The sequence below is a fragment of the Monodelphis domestica genome, chromosome 5, assembly GCF_027887165.1.
Source record: "Monodelphis domestica isolate mMonDom1 chromosome 5, mMonDom1.pri, whole genome shotgun sequence".
NCBI lineage: Eukaryota > Metazoa > Chordata > Mammalia > Didelphimorphia > Didelphidae > Monodelphis > Monodelphis domestica.
Window position 1 is genome coordinate 18720803 of NC_077231.1, and position 21649 is coordinate 18742451.

A 21649-nucleotide genomic window follows, 5' to 3' on the forward strand; every position below is an offset into this window, starting at 1 on the left:
AGGATCCACTGGAATAATCAGGAACCAGGAACACACGAACATATGTGCACATAAGATTTTTATATGTGCATGCATGTAAGAGTGAAATTTACAAGTGCATGGAAGTAAATGGATGGAAATCTTCATGAATGTTTCTCAGAATATATTAGTAATTCTTCATGTTTGAAAGTAAGCCTTACATGAGTTCTCTTCATGCATGGGGGTAATATTTGCATATGTACATCTTCATGAATGCAAGTAAGCTGTACATGTGTTTTTCATGGGTGGGTATGGGCATTATGCATAAGTGCTCAAGTTTTTGTTAAGAATAGTGATTTGAAGTTGTTTCTAATCTTTTGCTATGTGACTATTTACAAGGAGATTTAATATATGGTTACTGTAATTATTTCTTGTATAGTTACTGTACTTATTTCTTGGAGATAGAATTTAAAGAATTATGTATTCATTTTCAATAACATTGTTTCTTTCTGTTCGGTTATTGTGTGGCTGGCAGAGACTATTTTATATTTTATATGGCTGTTAATCTTTTCAAATGCATGTTTTCCTTCATCTGTGTTACTGGCCGTATTTCTTTGTGAAACTGTTAACATGTGCAGTGCTCTCTTGTCTGTATTCGGGTGGCAAGTACTCTCATGTTCTTTTCTATGCTTTCATTCACAAGGACTGTTTAGGACTGGTTTTTTATTTCTTCTTGGGCTATTCATGTTGCAGTTCATGACTAGGGCTTATTTTTTAATATGTCATCTGATGTATCTTCACTGATGACATGATCATATTGTTGGGTCTAATGAGGTATCTGAAACTATGAAGTAATATCTTCATGATATACCCTCTCTCTCTTCCTTCCCCTGGTAGAGACTGTTTTAAGGATGAAGGTTGAGAGATATGGATAACCTTTTTCAGTTCTCATGTATAACTTGCTGTTAAAGTCTTTGTTAACAAATTCAACCAATGTGAATCCATGCTTCTCTAGCATTCTAGATGTTTGTGTCTGTCCTAGTTATGAAGTTGGAGTTTTATGCTACAAGGTTAGGAGTGTTCTTGTTGTTGAATTACTTGTTCTTCTTTTGCTGGAATAACTTATTTTCTATATTACCCCAAGACTAGTCTTCATTCTCATAAGGTTTTGTGTAGTATGTTACCCTATGGAACTCCAACAAATCTTGGTTTCACTGTTACTTGTCATGTTTTTGAAGTTAGAGAATAGAAGTGAAATTGTGTATCTATCTCTCCTCCTCCAGTTCTCAATGTGTTCCTTGATATTCTCCTTCCCATTCAAAATCTGTATCTGCATAAGCCATGTAATTCAACTTTTCTATAAAAATCATCTTCATTATCAACCCCTAATCTTGCATAAATTTCTTCTAATGGTATGCAATTTGTTCTTTGCCCAAAGAACATCTCATCATCATAGTCTTGATAAGATTTTGTTTGCACTGGTTCCAGGTACTCAATCTTCTCACTAGTGTCCCACACATCCCGTTCTTTGTCTACCTCTTCATAAAGCTTATAAAATTGATAAGGCATTCATTCTAAATCATCTTCATCCATTATTATTACACCTTCTGGTAGTCCTTCTGAATCAGTATCTGAATCTGACTCACTGAAAGCAATCATTATGTTCTTTGGATTTTGCTCAATGCCATGTAAACTTCTGTCAGATTTAGCTAATAACTCTGGCTTTGTGTTTTGATCTAAGCCTATGTCATCAGCTTTGTCTTTCCCAAATCAGTTTCAGTTTGTTTTTCACTAGTAAGCTTTAGAATTTCATTTTGAATTGGTAAACTTGATGGTATGGGGTTAGCTTCTTCTTGCAGATCTACTATAATGTTAATAATCATAGATCCTACTCTACCACTAATCTGAGGTTTATGTTTATCTTCATTCTCATTTGACTGTGTAGAGATAGGAATCTTCCCCTCTGCTCCATTATTTTCTTCTGGGAATAAGTTTGCATGTCCCCCCTGCATCATCAGTAGGATGTGTACCTTCATTCTGTCCCACAGAACAAACATATGTTTCTGGATTTGTAACTAAGGTGTTCCTAACCACTGAATCAGTGTCCATATCTTTACTACTCTCTGCCAGGTGCATATGTAACTCAGTGAATTCTTTTTGATTTGATTCATTTCCTATGAAGTTTTCATTTGAGGTTGTATTCTCTACTTCATTGGAACATGAAACTAAATCAGAGTTGTAACTTTGGCCAGATACCCCTCTGCCATTTAGAACGTTGGCACCAACTCAATCCTTGGTTGTTACTAAGACTGCCATTCCATCCCCATATTCAAATTTAACTGTTATATCACCTCCATTACTTTGAATAGGATTATTGTGTTCAAAAGTAATGTCAGCTCCATGTTCAGTTAGTTTTTCCTTATCTATATCACTCATTGCTGGATGGAAGCTTCTGGATTCAAATTAGATGTATTTTCTATGGGTACCTGTGTCATAAAGCTATTTACAGAATTAACTAAGTTTGATGGGAGGTCATCTGTGAATGTTTTTAAAGCATTGTCATCTATAGCAACAGTAACCTCTAGGGAATTGAAATTATGTGTCTCTGTATCAGTCACAAACTTTTGCTTGAGTTCTTTTGACTTTTTCTTTTACATAATTCAATTCCATTATCCACTCTACACTGGAAAAAGTTCTCTAAGAAAGATCTGATTTCCTTTAAATCCTTTTCCTGTTTAGTTACTGTGAAACTTTTCAAAGTCTCTTATCTCAGTTGCAATTTGTGAAATAATTTCTTTTATTTCTACATCAATTTCTTTAATCTGTCTCTGCCTTTCTCTTGCTTTATTGCAATGGCTATCACTCATAGATTCACTTTCTTGCACTGAATTTTCACCACTTCCCAACTTTTTTCTACTATTTTTAACTGCAGCCTCATTCTCACTATTTCTTCTATCTCCATTTGTCACACTATATGTCTTATGGGCCTGGCTTCATAACTCTTTCCTAACGATATCTGAGTACTTTGGTTTGGCTCCAGTTTTTATGGCCTGTTGCATTTCATTCAAGTCCAGAGCTTTTAATATGCAGTGTGAACAAGTGGACTTCTTGTACCTAGTTTGTGTATTTTGTGTGTTCTTGTTGTTACTCTCATGTTTCTTCTTTAAAAAACATTTTCTAATCAAGTGACCTTTTTGTGACAAAAGAAACATTCCCTAGTCTCTCTCTGCACTGGTTTTTCCTTGTAACTAGGTTTCTTATAACTAAGTGTTGTGTATGTCTTAACCATGTTAAGTCTCTTGATTTCTTCAATCTCCTTTTGTTTAAGACTATTCTCTGTCATTTCTAACCTTTCTTTTAGGTCCTGTACTTGTTTACTTTGTTCTGACTCATTCTTATGCAAGTAAGTTGCTGCCTCACACAGTTCAATCAGGGTGACCGAATCATACTTGGGGAAATAGTATTTGAAAAAAAATTTCAAATTAGGTGTGCAATCCCTTGGAAATTGCCCATGGACATAGCTAGCAGATTCTTCACTATCAGCTTCTAGACCTAAGATTGAATCTGCCATCTCTGACAGACGGTCTATGTATGTGGCAGGATGTTCTCCTTTATTCTGCAAGATCTTGTCAAACCTAGCCCATGCATTAGGTTTTGAACAGCATTGTTTTATGGCCTGAAGCAAATCCTCCCTGCATTTTTTTAGGAAGGACATGTAAGTAGGGTTAGCAAAATCCATATCTACCCTTTGTTCCACAGTTGGCCAGCTAGTCAGGCTTTTATCAGATCTTGTCTTTTCCAAGAATTGCCTCTGTTCATGGGGGCTCAACAGTTCTGATAGTAGGAACTCAACATCTTCAAAATCAGGATCAAAAATCCTGAAAGCTCATTTCAACTCCTTTTGAGATTTGAAAGGATTTTCTACAAATTTTGGGAAACAGCTCTTTATGGATGCAAGTTGCTGTGGGGTGAATTGTCTATGGGCTTTGGAGTGTATCACACCAGCATTACTGGACAATTTGGTGACCTCTTTTAGTGGACAGATTTTTTCAGGTTCACAGTCAGATTTGTTCTTAAGTGTCACCTTCATTTTCCTTAGGTACATTCTCTGTTTGCCCATTGTCCTTGCCCACAACCTGATCTAGTCCTTTTTCCTTAATCAATTGCTCAAACACAGCCTTAATCATGTTTTCCAGGTTATTATCAATAGTCAGTGTCTTTTCTGTCTTAAGGGAAATCACAAATCTAAAGATCATCTTTACTTGGGTTAGAGTTTGAAGGACAGCCATAAGGAGTACATACCCTTGAGTCAGGACCTGCCAGAGTATAGGGTCTGATTGGAATGGCAACTGCAAAACAGACCTTGTTATGTTGCCTATATAATCAATAGATTCCATTATCATATGGGTCATTCTACTGTACAATATGTGATAGACCCAGAAACAAGTTATGACAGCAACAATCACAGTTCCACAAATAACTTGTCTAAACATTGTTTCTTTCTTATTCTACTCTGCCTTTCACAGGATTGTGGGGTTCAGTCAGACTTCGAGGTGCCAATTGTATTAGAAATAAGATACTCTTCCACGAAAACCAAGGGGAAACGTTTTTAAAACTCTCAATAAAGGCTACTGCCCTCTTGAGAGATGAACAGGCATTCATCTTCCTAACAATTATCAGACCTGGAAAGACATATGCCAATAATAACTACTCCATATACCTATATATAATTTTAATTTCTTTTTGTTTTCTTTTGCTTTGACCCCTGAATGTAGCCAAGAAAGTTGCTCCCTGCCTTTCAACTTTAATTCATAGGTAAATGTCTATCTGAGTCCCCAAAGCTCCCCACCTACTAGGATTGTAGACAAGATCCTCCACAATTGTAAATCTTAGGTAAAATTGGGGAACATTCCATTTTCATATTCTCTTCTTCCAAGTTATTGTGCTCAAAGTACCCAAAGGATAGATCTAGAAGTATAGGTAGATAACAACTTGCTCCCCACAAATGACTTCTCTTGGCTCCCCTTACCTCCAAATTAAGGAGCATCTCAAAAAAATCACAAATGGACTTTTCCCATAGGGAGAAGGAAAAAAGAGTTGGGAAACCATGTTAATAACTGTTCCACTATAATTATAATTAGAACAGATTTGGAATACCTACGCTAGGTAGAAAGCATCACACTCCTGGTTCTAGCCAACTGAAAAGAATATCCTCTCTTGGATTCATAAAGCTTTCTGAATGAGCTTCCTCTTCCTTTTTTCCTTGCCTAGGGCAGACCCTGAACACTACATAATCTCTAATTCAGAGAGGCCTTTAACACCAAATATAGGAACTCACAGAGAGTTGACTTAAAATTAGAGGCCCTAATTTAAAGGTTCAAAAGCATGATTTAATAATAATTCTCAAGCTTTTTCATCCTATGATGTCATCTCTTCTTTTCTTCTAATATATACAAATGGCCTCCCTTTAGCCGACAAGAGAGAATATTCACAAAGCTAAAAAACTAACTAAAACTCAAATGTCTTTTCTTATTTTATCATTTAAAATATAATAAATGTTCTAGGGCAGCTAGGTGGCCTAGAAACAGGAGGTCCTGGGTTCAAATCTGACCTCAGACATTTGCTGACTGTGCGTGACCTTAAGTCACTTAACTTCCACTGCCTACCCCTTACCATTCTTCTGTCTTAGAATCGATATGTAGTATTAATTCTAAGATGAAAGATAAGGGTTTAAAATAATACTAAGATCCTCTCCTGTCATTTGTATTACACGGGATTCAGAGCTTTAAAGTACCTTTACTATGCAGACATTAGCCATGGGGCGACTATGACATTCAAAGAGTCATCACAATCTAATGCAGTATCTACTGCCTGTGTGACCTTGGCTGAGTCCATTCATCTTCCTCTTCTGTAAAGAAGTGGGTCAGACTCTATGGCTTCTGCCATAGATTTAGCCTTCTATGAAAAGTGCATGACTCCTCTTAGCCTCACTGTTTCAGTGAAGCCTGTGGATAATGAATGCTATCATAGACAGAGGTAGAAAGAATCAGCAGTTCAGTTGATCAGATTACCAATCAGAATAGCAAATGGCTAATGTCACTATACCTGGTCAATGAGCTAACTGAGAACCTAGAAAATGTATGTCCTTGATGCCGGGAAGCACAGAGACACCAAAGCAGATGAAGAACAAAAAGTGGAAGTAGAGGACAAAGGCAGCCACCAGACAAGGTAGGTGATGAAGAAAAGCCAAATAATGGGAAAGGAAATAAGTAAAGGAGAGAAGGTGAAGAGCTGGAGGGGCACAAAGTTGGCCTAACCCTCAGCTGACCAATAAATTCAGTCACAGAGCTTACTCTATTCCCTAATCATGCCAGTTAGCTGAGATGTTTACAAAATTATAATATTGTCTCCATTCCTACAGTGCTTCCTCTGTTTTGGGCCCTATGTTAGACATGTTACAATGATCACTTCATCCAATTTTCACCCTGGGGGGACCCTACCATTATTTAACCCCATTTTACAGATAGGGCAGAGAAGAGATTGAGTGAATTGCCCAAGACTGGATTTGAAGATTTGAATTCAGCTTTTCCTGACTCCAGGCCCAGTGTGCAATACATTGCACTGCCTAGCTGCCTACATGCTTATTTATATTTTACAAAGAAATTTACTATATTTTATAGACTTTCATGATCACTAAGAGTTACAGATCCAAAGGATAATAGTTTGCCACCAAAGTCCTATTTCTGTCTATCAGTGGAACCATGTCTCAGTGATTTTGTAGACCAATTAGTTCTAGAGATTCCTAACAAACTAGTATAGGCTCCATGATGGGCTGAACTATCTATTGGGGGAAGATCTGCCTAGTTAGATACAAATGGGATTAACATCTGGTTAGCCATAAAACAATGAAATTTCAACGGAGATAACTCACAAAGACTTATGTTGCAAAAGAATTGCAACTTTCATGAGCAGAAGGAATCCCCACATCAAATAAGTCATAAATCTTTGAAACACTGAAATATCCTACCACTTGAATTAGAATATTTCAACTTTAGTCACTACTCATGATATAGAATTTTGCTTCTTGTGTTTAGCCAGGAGTTAGCACAAGAAAATGCAGTGACTTTTAGTCACAGGAAAGTGCTCTCTGTGGGAATGGTTTCAACCATGTCTGATTCTTCATAACCCTATCTGGGGTTTTCTTGGCAAAGATACTGGAATGATTTGCTACTTCCTTCTCCAGCTCATTTTACAGATAAGGAAACTGAGGCCCTGCACAAAAACAAACACATATACACACACACACACACACACACTATACACACACACAAAAATTAAATTGCCCCTGCCCCTACAGAACAAAGGTTGTATCATTATGCCCATAAATACAAGGCATAAATAGGCATACATTGAAGGTAATCTAGTCCAATCCTTCAGTTTTACAGATAAAAAAAATTGGGGACCAAAGAGGTTAGACATCTGCTAAAGTTACAGAACTCAAGATTTCTGACAAGAAATTATCCATGATCTCTGGACAATAAAATAAATGTTTTCCCAACCCTTGAAGCTTTCGAAAAGAAAATAATGCAGCTTTAAGACTTAACTCATAAAAAGGGGCAGCTGAGTAGCTCAGTGGATTGAGAGCCAGGCCTAGAGACGGAGGTCCTGGGTTCAAATCTCACCTCAGACACTTCCTAGCTACGTGACCCTGGGCAAGACACTTAACCCTCATTGGCTAGCCCTTACCACTCAGACTTAACTCATAAAAATACAAATTTGGAGTTCAGTTATATTTATGATAAATACCAGATTGTTGTAGTGTTTTTATATCATTGTCAATGAAGCATTCTATCTTTGGAATCTCATGGTATAAATACTACTGCCTAACAGGGCTAGGTACAGAATAGAGGTTCAATGATTACTTACCCAGTAAGTACTTAGTACTTTCAGTCCTTAGGTTCAACCTTAGGCCCTAATACATATTTATATACTAACTTTGTTCACACAGGCAAGTCACTTAACAGATAAATTGGCTTCCTCATCAGTAAAATGGAAATGATAATCCTTATCCTATCCAGATATCTCAAAGGGTTGCTTTGAGGAGAACATGGAGCACTAAAAAGAGATTTGGACTCAGTTTAAATCTGGATTGACTACTTGGTCACATTTTTTATTCTCTCTGGGTTTCAGTTTCCTCAAATGTAAAATAAAGAGACTGAAACTAGATGACTCCCAACAGTTCCTTATATTTCTATACCTATGATGAGAAAAAGAAAGAGAGAGAGTGCACAAGCACTCCTTTGTGTAATGGCTGGAGATCTGGCCTCATATATAGAAGATCTGGAATCAAGTCCCACTTCTGCCACATTCTGACTATTTGACCCTTGGCAAGTCATTCAACTTATCAATTCTCTAGACAATAATCAAAAGCTTGGCATTAGTGGAAGGTGTTTCTTCACTAGGAGTTCTTTGCATCAATGAAATCACAAATCCACACATTATCCCAATAACAGGAAGCACACAAAGGATTAGTAAGATGTATAGTCTCTTTTCTCAAAAAATTTAGCTACACAGCCAGCTGGTCATTAATAACTAGGTATAAAATTGAAATGTTCTCAAAGCAGATGATGATCAATTAGAGAATGGTTATAAACAAATCATGGTACATCAATGTAATCAAATATCACTACACTGGAAGAAGTAACAAAAAATGAATTGAGAGAACTGTGTTAGGACTTAAATGGACTGATTAAGAAAAAGACAAAAAATAAAAACTACACAATGAATTCAACTATATGAACAAAGAGAAAAAAGAACAACAAAAATGAAAACAGATGCTATATAATGAATAGGTATGGTGATTCATGGGGGAAAATGATTTTTTAAATAGACCCAAAGGTTTGAAGTCACACAAAGATATTCTAATTTAAGTTTAGGTCTTTTTTTTTTTCAGTAAAATTCCTCTATTACTCACAGAAAAATAATTCTCAAGAAATTTACAGGGAACATGGATATGCTGGTAAAAAGCCATCAGTAAAGATTCAATTAGAATGTTTTCAATAAAAGAAAGTACAGAAGACAAAGGAATTTAGCTAGTCACAATTTAAGATCTAGCACATCCATTTCAGATTATTGTTGGTGATAGTAGTAAGTTCACATGAATTTTATCCAAAAATACAAATTCCCAAGATAATATTCCTTGAGACATATTTCCTGATGGATTTGAAATTCAAATAAAAAAAATTATTAAGCTCTTACTATATTATAGTACGAAGTGCTGGGAATACATATAAAATCAAAGTATGCCTCAAGTAAAAAAAAAGGCAACAGATCACGAAAATTTAAATATGCTTTTATTGCTATTTATTGGATTTTCTAGATTTTCAGTACTGGCATTACTTGCCACATCATTCTCACTTATGTCAATATTCATGAAAAGACAGAACAGGAAAAGTAAAACAGATGCTTAATAGAGAAATATGAAATTCTGATATGAATACTATGCAAATTGCCTGCAATAGGTTAGAGAAGTACTAAATAAAATTTTATTCCCAATGTAATCGGAAGGATAGACAACTCACAGAATTCCAGATAGAATAATGGCATGGTTTTTGATGGTAAGGAGGGAGAAGTTCCATAGTAGGCCTCTCCAAATCTTTCTCCTCTGAACTTAAACAACTTAGCACTTATTTTGACCATATTCATCTATCACTTGTACTATTATATTAAATTATTGGTTTATTCTTTAAACTATCCTATGTGTCTGACATTTCTCTTAATGGCAAATAACAAATATCCCTTTATTCCCCCTCCCCAAGCAGAAGCAAACAGTTTTTGCACATAAACACATATTCAAAAATTACTGACTAAAGTATCCTAATGTTGTTTGAAAAGTATTAAAAATGCACAGTATTAAAATATATTTAAAAAATCAAACAAAAATTACCTTTTATAATGAGACAATAACTTGAAAATACTTATCAATAATTATAATTTCATTTATCATTTAAATTATCACAATTGTTAACATCTTCCCAATCTTATGCTTTTTATAAGTCAATTTAAACTATCACTTCCTAAAGAAAATTGTGATTACAAAAGCACAATTTGTAGATAAATGGAGGGTCAAGAGATTTGGCCTCATATATAAAACATGCTAATTTTTTGTGTTGTGTATTATAGTCTCAAATAGAAAAAGAAAATTTTCTCAGTTCTGAATCTTATGTATTTGTCACTGCTGACATTACCTGGCATAGCATTCCCACTTATGTCAGCATTCATGAGAGCAATGAAAACAAAGAAAAAATAAAGGAGGCATTAAAGGAAAATGTCTAAAGGGAGAGAAGTATAAATCAAAGAATCCTTCTGCAGTGCCAAAAGAAACTATGCTGAATGCTACTATTTCCTAGAACCTACAAGAGGGGTTCTGTATGGTAATATTAAGAGTAGGATTACTTGAAGCATAAAAACATTTTGATCTTTCTGAATAGTAAAAAATCCTACAGTTATGAATACTTGAGGAAACAGAAAAGATTCATATGTTAAAAATCTGTCAATTAATTATCAATTAAAGAAAAGGTTCCATCTTTACTGAAATAAAATTATTTGCATTTAAAATATACAGTCCTGCAAGATATAAACAATGACAGGAACAAGAGAAAACATTCATTATTGTAGTCAAATATGGCAATGGACAGCTCCTAACAAATAACTGTCCTGGATCTTATCATCTTTTCTCCCTTTCCCTCCCAGGAATACTGCTATAGCATTATAGTGAATATATTTGGAGCTATTAGGAGACTATGAAGGTTCAGAACCAAAAGAAGTTGTGAAAAAGAAACTCCCAAGATCCACAGCTCTCTAGAAGGCTTCTAAGAAATGTCCAAACTACAAAAAGAATTCTTCTACACTACCTAAAACGTTTCCTTTGTTCTATTATACTGACAGAAATTTGAAATTTATATGACAGACATTTACTAAAGCAGGATTATCAATCATTTACAATTGTAACAAATTGAGGGAACAAATATGGGGGATAAAGGGGATGGGAGCCAGATATATATTTCCAAGGTATCTAGTACTTTTTGAGTTAGCTTAGATCCTGTAATAGGGATCAAGGCGAGATGAGGAAACTGAAGGTTAGAAAAAATAATTATCAGTGGGGAGAAAGTTTAAATAAGGAAATAGGGAAATCACCAAGGATCAACTTTATTCCAAAATTTTGCCAGAGACCAGGTACATGCCAAGAAAAGAGAAAGAAACCCTTCTTCCCCATCTCTACACAAATATGGTCCACCCTTCTGTTCCTAGCATTCGTGTATTAATGGTACCAAGTTCATCAAGAGTTAAATATTTTGCAAACTAGCCCAGGAATCCAATCATCACTTATAATACACTTTAAATTCCAACCAAATAACTTACAAATTAATTTCTGTAATACAATTCACTTGTAATGTGAGGACTATCTGTACTTTCTCTTATTATATAGAGCAAATCACTGGGAAAACTTCCTGAAATGTTGAGAAAAAAGGCAATGTAACTGATCCTGTTTTTAAAGAAGATTTTGCCTTTACACTTTATTAAATTTTCATGTTATTCATCATTGTATTTTTAATTCAAACAATTTACCTGTCAAAATTTCAGTGCTTCGTGCAGCTATCGTTTTAACTTTGATTATTCCTGATTCGGCAGCCTGTAAGAATGAAAAAAAAAACAATTAGAACTTTAAACTGCTTTGCTAAGCTTTCTTTAAAAAAAAAAGTCAATCAACCATCTAATACAAAAAAAAGTAACTAATCCCTTACTTAACTCTAAATTTTGTCACCTATCTAGCACCAGATTTTGAGAACAAAAAAGTAAGGTAATTCATATTAAATGTATTCAAATATTATTATGCAAACTTAATTATCCACGTTATGATGTATTCACTGACAATATTAAAACCTATTTTGGATTCCCCTTTCTATTCAGTATGTTTGTAGATTATTTAATTCCATATTTTTTTCATGTTAGCATGAATTTAATATAAGAGCAAGCAAAACATAAAGAAGAAAATAAATTATTTCCCCACCCACTTGACAAATAATTCAAAGGTATGGAATGTCAACTTCTTCACTGACTTATCTATGATACAATTCCTCAATCCCTTTCTGAAGCATAAAATTCTGTTAGTAAACTGCTCTATTATTTCTTATTGGATATATATATATATATATCCAATTGGATACACACACACATGAATGTACAAAATGTACAAATCCAGGTATGAGAAAACTTTTTCTTCACACCTACCCATTTCTGAAATGTTTTGAGACATGGAATAAGAGCAATTGCAAGTTCAAAAAGAAAGAGAACTTATGCCTAAGCCTTGCTAAAGCAAACTTGTTATGCTTTTTGTTGGTTTGAGCCTTAAATCAACACAGATAATGCACTGGAATGATACAAAACTTTCATCAAATTTGCCAGTACATACCAATTATTTATTAGTAAATATGCTAATGGAAACCCCCAAATCCAAAATGAATGATTATTTTTTTAAAAAAAGGAACCAAAAGGTATCAGTACTGGGGATTCTCCTAAACCCAAGACAAAGAACGAGATGAATAATTTTTTCTTCTCACTAGAATGGCTAAAGGATATACCTCTCTATTTGATCATCACCTCTATACCAAAGGCTGGAGTTCTGTCAGAGGCTCCTTCTGGCAAATGAAACATAGCAAGCTAAAACAGGGAGCTTGTTTTAACCCAGAGGCAAAAAGTATAGTTCTTTATCATACCCTTCCATGTGGCACTTTTTCTGCTAAGTAGGAAAAGTTTATACATGACAGAAAGTTCTTAATAAAATCATCCTGAGCCCCTAGGTCAGAATCCAAGACTGATTAATTGGGTAGAGTTGAGTTCTCTAACTAATTCTTAGTTCTATGTGTTTCCAGTAAGCCACTTGTTTCCTCTATTTCCCCTCTTTTGGGGGCACAAACTCAGTAATATACACAATACAAGTTGACCATAAGAAGAAAGCACTAGCAAAGAAAAGTCAACAAATTAATAGGCATTTATTAAGTAGCTACTGCCAGGTACTGGGTTAAGTGCTGGGATTAGAAAGAAAGCCATAAACAGTCACTATTTGGGAGCTCAAGGAGCAAACAACTATGCAAACAAATATGTACAAACAAAATGTGGAGGGGGGGGCATAATTACAGAGGGAAGGCCCTAGAATTATTAAGGAGAACTAGAAAAGGCTTCTTACAGAAGGTCAGGTTTTTTTCTGAGACATGAAAGAATAAGAATGAGTGAGGAGGGAGAGAGAGTTTCAGTCATAGGGGACACCTAATGAAAATATAGAGGGAATATATAACATGTTTTGTGCCAGGAAAACAAGGAGACCAGTGTCAATGGATTACAGAACACATGGAAGGGAGTAAGGTATAAGATAACTAGAAAAGCAGAAAGGGCCCATATTATTATGGACTTTAAAAAGCCAAACAGAGGATTTTATATTTGATTCTAAAGGTTATGATAAGGAGCCACTGGGATTTACTGGTTTTTAGGAAGGTCAATGTGACAACTGAGTGGAGAAGGACTAGAATGAGGAGAGATGTGAAACAGAATAAAATAAATAAGAAATTATAATATAAATTATAATAATCATAATATAAATTCTAATGTAGAATACATGAGAAATTCCAGATTGGATAAATCAAAAGCCAGAATTAAGACTGATAGGAGAATTAATCTCAGATATACAGACAATATACCACTAGGATGGCAGAAAGTAAAGAAAAATTAAGAAGCCTCTTGAAGATAAAAGAGGGTGTAAAAGTTAGCTTGAAGCTCAATATCAAAAACAAAAAAACAAAAAACTAGTATCTTGGCAACTGGTCCAATGGCAATTAAAGGAAATAGAGACAAAAAGAGGAAGAAGTGGAAACAATGTTAGATTTTATATTCTAAGTTTTATGTTCTTGGGCTCAAAGATCACTATAGTGACTACAGCCATGAAATTAAAAGATATTTGCCTCCCTGAAAAAGCAGAGATATCACTATACAACAAAGATATGTATAATCAAAGCTATGGTTATTCCAGTAGCAATGTATGGTTTTGAAAATTGAAGTATAGGAAAACTGGACACTGAAGAATCAACACTTTTGAATTGTGGTGCCAGACTTTTGAGAGTCCTCTGGACAGCAAGAAGATCAATTAAATAGGTCAATACTTAAATTAATTCAGACTACTCACTAGACAGTCTAACACTGAGGTTGAAATTTAAATACTCTGTTCATCTAAGACCCTGATTTGGGGAAAGAGTGAAGACAAAAGGAAAAGAAGATAGCAGGGAATGAGATGTATAAATAGTGTTATAGAAGTAATGAACATAAGCTTGGATAGAATTTGGGAGATAATAAGAGGACAGAAGGGCCTTGAATGCTACAGTCTCTGGATTTATGAAGAGTTGGACCAGACTGATTTGGAAAAAAAAATTAAAAATTAAATTAAAAAAAAAACAATGAAATCTTGCATGCAACAGATACTGAAGCCAGTTAGGGAAAGGACTGTGGGAAATGTGAGGAAGAAAATGATCTCTTGTCTGTAGGAGTCAGCAAAGGTTTCACAGATGAGCTGGAATTTGAAGAGGGCAGTGAAAAAAGGAAAGTTTCCAATGCATGGAAAATGGAAGATATAGGAAAAGGTATTTCAAATACAGGAAACACTGTGAAGAGAGGCAGAGATATGAGAGAGAATGCAATTAACAAGCATTATTAAGCATTTACTATGTGTCACACACTAAATAAAAAGCAATGAGTCTCAGCATTGAAGAAGCGTATTTTTTACTGAGAAAAACAACATATATAAAAAACCAGAATAAAAAGGAAAAGAGAGTAGACAGAAGTTAAGATCAGGCTTAAGAACTTGCTTTTTTTTAGGTGGCTCAGGAGATAGGGAATCATAGGAGGCCCCAGGTCCAAATACAGCCTCAGATACTTCCTAGGTGTATGACCCTATGCAAGTCAACTTAACCTCAACTGCCCAGCCTTTACCACTATTCTGCCTTAGAATCAAAAATTAGTATTGATTCTAAGACAGAAAGTAAGGAGTTTTATTTTTAATTGCCTTTTGGGGGGGGGGTAGGAGAGATTCTTTTCCCTTTTCCTCTTTCCTATCTTTCCTTTCCTCCCTTTCTCAACATGCTAACCATGCCAAAAGGTCCTCTTCAAATTTCTTATCTGAGAAACCTTTCTTGACTCCTACAGACAAACGCAATTTTCTACCTCAGATTTCCCATAGTCCTTTACCTTGGTCTTGGAATCTGTTACATGCAAGATGTTGTTTTTTAAAGAAATTTTAAAGAAAATGTGAATAGGCCACAAAGTCAACAAAAATTCATCAAAGAGCTTAAAAAGGATAAGAAAATTAAAGAGTCAGCAGCTTGGTAAAAGTAGCACACACACACACACACACACAAAATACTGGAAAAAAACAATAATATCTTGAAAAGAGAATTGGCCAAATGGTGGAAGAGGCGCAAAAATCCACTGAAGAAAAAACTCTTTAAAGAGTAGAATTGTCCAAATGGAAAAAGAGGCACAAAAGATCAATGAATAAAATAAATTTCTTAAAAATGAGAAATGGGAGAGCAGACTCCATGAGACACTAAGAAACAACAACAAAAAGTCAAAAGAATGAAAAAGTAGAAGAAAACAAAATATCTCATAAGAAAAATAGCTAATCTGGAAAATAGATCAAAGAGACATAATTTAAGAATTCCTGGATGACCCTAAACTCATGATCAAAAATAAGAGTCCCGGCATTATATTTCAAGAATTATCAAGGAAAACTGCTGTGATATCCTAGAATCTGATAATAAAATAGAACTGAATTACCTCGTTAAAGAAAACCCCAAATGAAAACTCCCAGGAATATTACAGGCAAATTTCTGAGGTTTTCTCTGAAATTCTGAGGTTACAGAAAAAATATTGCAAGCAGTCAAAAAGAAACAATACAAATATTGTGGGGCCAGCATCAGGATGTGTAGCAGTCCACCCCTAGCTATGGGCAAGGGAAACAGTTGGTATGTACAGATTGCCTTAGAAGAGAGCATGCTCAGTCTTGAGCATGCTCAGTATTGCACATGGCTGGGAAAGCCTCTGACCCTTGACCCCAGCTTCCCCCAGGTTTGGCGGGAACACAGGTTTCTTTGTGCTCACCTGGTTAAGAGAAACCACACCTATACCTTGTCATTTACCAATGATGATCATCCCTATGTACTGTGTATATTTGCATATCAAAGAGATTAAATAGGGCCCAGTCAACTCCGCCTTTCTCTCTTCTGCTCTTGCTCCCTTCCAGCTCGCACTGATGGCTGTCCTTGTCGGAGTCTGGCCTTTGGCCAGGCTCCATCTTTAATCTTTCTCTATCATCTCTCGGACCTGTGTGGTATTGAATCTGGATCTCTGGACTGGTAAAAGCCTTTGGAAGGGTCCTTTGATCAGAGCTTGGCTGTGCCTTATTGGTAATTAATAAAGACTCATTCCTGCCACCTCATATCTCTACTTTGACTCCGTCATCCCCCTCATGGTATCTAAAACTTCTATCCTTTCTCTCTCTTCCTACCTTAAAGCTTCTCTCTCCCCTCTGAGGAAGCTTTAGGATGATATAAGATTTAGCAGCTTCTATGTTACAGGAACAGAGGGCTTGGAATATGATAATCCAGAAGGTAAAGGAGCTAGGATTACAACCAAGAATAACCGGAGCAAAACTCCGGGGGTGGGAATTGATGTTTAATGAAATAGAGCACTTTCAAGCATTCTTAATGAAAAGACCAAAGCTGAACAGGAAATAAGGCATTTAGTCACAATACTCAAGAGAAGCATAAAAAGATAAACATAAAAGAGAAATCTTAAAGTGCTTATTGATATGGTAAAATTGTTTGTGGAAAATGATACTTCTAATTCCTAAGAACATTATCATTATTGGGGCAGTTAAAAGAAGTATACAGAAGCAGAGGGCATGGGTATTAATTGACAATAATGGGAAGTTCTAAAAAAATAAAGGAAAGAAGGATGCATTTGAAGAAGGGAGAAGGGAAAACAACAGAGGAAATTACATAAAAGAGGGCCACAAAGAAGAGTTTTTGAGTGGAAGGGAAAATGGGGATGTTGGCAAAGCTTGAAACTTACTTACTCTTATCAGAATTTGTTCAAAGAGAGAAAAACATATACATTCAAATCATTATAGAAATCAATCTTCTCCAACAGGGAAGGTGGATAAGAGAAAAAGGCAGAGGGGTTATGGACAGAAGGGAGGATGAATTAAGGGAGGCAATGCCCAGAAGCAAAATAGACTTCTGAGACTGAACAGGAAGCAGAAAAATAGGATGGAGGGAAAGACAGAGCTAGTAATTATAACTGTGAATATGAATGAGATGAACTCACCCTAAAATGGAAGCAGATTGAATTAGAAACCAAAATTCAACAATATTTTGTTCACAAGAAATACACCTGAAAGAGAGAGAAAGACAGCCAGAGTAGAATCTATTATGCTTCAACTAAAGTAAAAAGGGCAGGGGTAGCGATCATGATCTCAAATCAAATGCAAAAATACATCTAATTAAAAGAGGAATAAATAGAACTTTCCCTAAAAAAAATCTGTCTAAAACCATCAACAAGCATCATCTGTAATGGAAATAAGATACCCTTCCCAAAATGATCAGGGGTGAAGCAAGTAGAGCTATTATCACTACTATTTTTCAATATTGTACTAGAAATGCTAGTTATAGCAATAAGACAAGTAAAAGAAATTGAAGGTATTAGAATAAACAATGTGGAAACAAAACAATCTCTCTTTGCAGACAATATGATGGTATGTCTAAAGAACTGGCTCTAAAACAATGAACAATTTTAGGAAATTTTTAAGTTATAAGATAAATTCACATAAATCATCAGCATTCCTATATTACCAATAGTCCAACGGTAAGAGATAAAAAGAAAAATTCCATTTAATGTAACTGTAAACAATATAAAATATTTGAGTCTACCTTTCAAGACACAGAAACTATATGAACACAATTATTAACATTTTCCAACAAATATGAATCTAAACAATTGGAGAAATATTAATAGCTCATGGATAGGCCTACAAAATATAATAAAAATGACAATTCTATCTAAATTAATTTTATTACTCAGTACCACATCAAATGTTAAAAAAAAATATTTCATAGATGTAGAAAAAAATTACAAAATTCATCTGGAAGAACAAAAGGCCAAGAATATCAAAAGGGAATCAATGTGAAAAAAACCACCCCAAAAATTTAGGTCTACTAGTACTGGATCCCAACCTGTATTACAAAGTGGTAATCATCAAAACAATCTGGTACTACTGCTGGGTTTGTACCCTAAAGAGATAATAAAGAAAAATACTTGTACAAAAATACTCCTAGCTGCACTCTTTGTGGTGGCAAAAAATGGAAAATTAGGGGGTGTTACTCGGTTGGGGAATGGCTGAACAAATTGTGGTATATGATGGTGATGGAATACTATTGTGCTATAAAGATTGATGATTTGGAGGCTTTCCATATGAACTGGGAAAAGCTCAATGACATGAGCATAACCAGAACAACACTACACAGAAAGTAAAACATTGTGGAACAATCCAATGTAATGGACTTTGCTATTAGTAGCAATGCAACAAGGCAGGACTCTCCTGAAGGATTTACGTAAAAGAATGCTATCCACACTGAGAAAAGGAATTATGGGAGTGGAAATGCAAAAGCAAAACATACAACATCACTTATCACATGTATATATGGGTATGTGATTTGAATTTTAGGCTTTAAAATATAGCTCTATAGAAAAAATGAATAATATGGAAATGGGTATCAAGTGATAATATTTGTACAATCAGATGGTTGTAGGCTCTGGGAGCGGGGTGGGAATAGAGGAGGGAAAGAAAATGAATCATATAAACATGTAAAAATATTTTTTAAATAAACAAATAAAATTTTTTTAAAAATCTGATACTGCCTAAGAGAAAGAGTTACAATCTGGTACTGCCTAAGAGATCAGGGGAATAGACTAGTTATATAATACATAGCAGTAAATGATCATAGTAATCTAGTGTTTGATAAATTCCAAAATCTAGCTTTTGGGGAGAAGAATTTTCTGGGAAAACTAGAAAGCCATTTGACAAAAGCTAGATACAGCCCAAGAGGTCAAATGTGTACATGATTTAGACATAAAGGGCGATGTCTAAAGTAAATTAGCAAATCATTAAAAAAAATTTACTTGGAGGCAGCTAGGTAGCTCAGTGGCTTGAGAACTAGACCTAGGGACAAGGGGTCCTGGGTTCAAATTTGACCTCGGACACTTCTTAGCTATATGACCCTGGGCAAGTCACTTAACCCCCCTTTCCTAGTCCTTACCATTCTTCTGCCTTGGAACCAATACATAGTAGTGGTTCCAAGGCAGAAGGTGAGGGTTTAAAAAAAATTAGTTGTCAGATCTATGGATAAGCAAAGAGATTATTACTAAACAAGATACAGAGAGGATTAAAGGAGGTAAAATGGATAGTTATGATTACATTAAATAAAGATTTCACACACAAAAACCAATGCAGCCAAAATTAGAGGGAAAGCAGGAAAAAAATTTTATTTCAAGTTTTTTAACTAAAGGTCCAGTTTCTTAAATATATAGAGAACTGAGTCAAATTTATAAGAACGTGAATCATTCCCCATTTGATAGTCAAAGGATATGAACAGCCAATTTTCAAAAGAAAAAAATCAAAGCCATATATAATCATATGAAAACACATTCTAAATCACTACTGACTAGAGAAATGCAAAATAAAACAACTCTGAGGTGCCACCTCACACCTAACAGATTGGCTCATATGACAGAAAAGGAAATGACAAATGTTGGAGAGAATGTGACAAAATCAGGAAGGACACTAATGCACTGTTGGTAGAGTTGCAAGCTGATCCAATCATCCTGGAGAACAATTTGGAACTATGCCCAAAGGACTAGAAAACTTTGCATACCTTTTGACCCAGTAATAGGGTATGTATCCCAAAGAAATTAAAGGAAAAGGAATTATCCACACAAAATACTTTAGCAGCTTTTTGTGGTGGCAAAGAATTGAAAAATGAGGGGATGTCCATCAGGCTGAGAAAGTTGTAGTAGATGATTATGATGGATTATTACTGTGCTCTTTCAAATGACAAGCAGAATGGTTTCAGAAAAACCAAGGAAGTTTATATGAACTGATACAAAATGAAGTGAACAGAACTAGAAAAACAATCTACACAGTAACAATACTGTTCAATGATCAACTATGAGTCATTAGCTATTCTGATCAATACAATGATCCAAATTATTCCAAAAGATTTATGAAAAATGCTATCCAACAACAAAGAACTGATGGAAGGGCAAAGAGTTGATAGAATGCCAGGCCTGGAGTCAGAAGAGTGGATTCACATTTAACTTCAGACAAGTCCTAGCTGTGTGACCTTGGGCAAGTCACTTAACTCCAATTGCCTAATTTTTGCGACTCTTCTTAGAAAAGATACTAAGACATAAGGCAGGTGATGAAATAAACAAATAAATAAATTGGTAGTCTGAATGGAGATTGAAGTATAATTTTTTCATTTTATTTTTCTTGTTTTGGGGCAACATGGCTTATGTGGAAATAAGTTTTGCATGAATTCATATATATAATGAATATAAATTTCTTGTCTTAATGGGTGGGGGTAGACAGGAAAGAAAAAATTCAGAAGTCAAAGTTTTTTTTAAAGAATGTTAAAAATAAATAAAATAATTTTTAAAAGAATATTTTAATAAGCCTTTCAATATAATTGGTTTCCTTTGTAATTCAATGTATTTTACTTTACACAATTAAAAACTTTGGTTAAGGCAGATGGAAGGAAACTTGAATAGATGGTAGGTACTAGCTATTGGAGGGAAGAGAGGGAAGCAGCACAAGGAAAAGTCTGCTGGAGAAATTGGTACTTGAATGGAATCTTAAAGGAAATAGGTATTCTAAGAGACAGAGTTTGGAAGAGAGAACATTTGACTTCCAGAGAATAGTCAGAGCAAAGGCAAAGTGGTGTGAGACAGAATTTTGAATACCAGGAAGTTGTTCATATGCATTGGCAGAGAGCATTTCCTCACAGTAGAGTTTCCTTCACAGAATGAATTATCAGGTCCTGATCTCCACAAGCCCTGAGTAATATATGGATAGAGACTGAACCTGTGATTTCATGTTAGATGACACATAAGATGTAAGGTTTACAATATGCTTTATCAATGATCCTCTGATGGTAGATCTTATTTTATCCTCCCCTAATGGAAGAAAATGTTTTAGGATCTCTAATTCTGGCTTAGAAGCACCACTCTTGTCTCTGTCTCTGTCTCTCTCTGACTGTTTTAGAAAGGGAATCTTTCCCCATTTAAGAGGAAAACCCCAGGTTACATACTGGGTTATATTTTTGCAGTGTGTCCATGGAAGTCTCCTGTTGCATTCATCTTTTCCTCTTCCCTCCCCTTTCAGTTGGATGTATGGAAAAAAAAATGTATGTCCCTAATTATATGAATCTGTCTGGATCCTAAACTGGAGCGTCCCAAGATCAGTTACTATTACAAACAAATTTCTCAAACCTTATTAAAGATTCATTCCTTCTAGTATATTGTATTGCTATAA

At 35.1% G+C, this 21649-nt stretch overlaps 1 protein-coding gene across 2 annotated transcripts in view; it reads right to left on the reverse strand.

The window, feature by feature from the left end:
• The window catches only part of MON2 (MON2 homolog, regulator of endosome-to-Golgi trafficking), a 170953-nt gene that overhangs the window by 140690 nt on the left and 8614 nt on the right, over positions 1 to 21649 (reverse strand). For both annotated transcript variants that reach the window (XM_001363454.5, XM_001363373.5), the window contains exon 2: positions 11587 to 11650. In XM_001363454.5, the coding sequence (XP_001363491.1) occupies positions 11587 to 11650 (64 nt within the window). The remainder of the gene's footprint in view (positions 1 to 11586; positions 11651 to 21649) is intronic.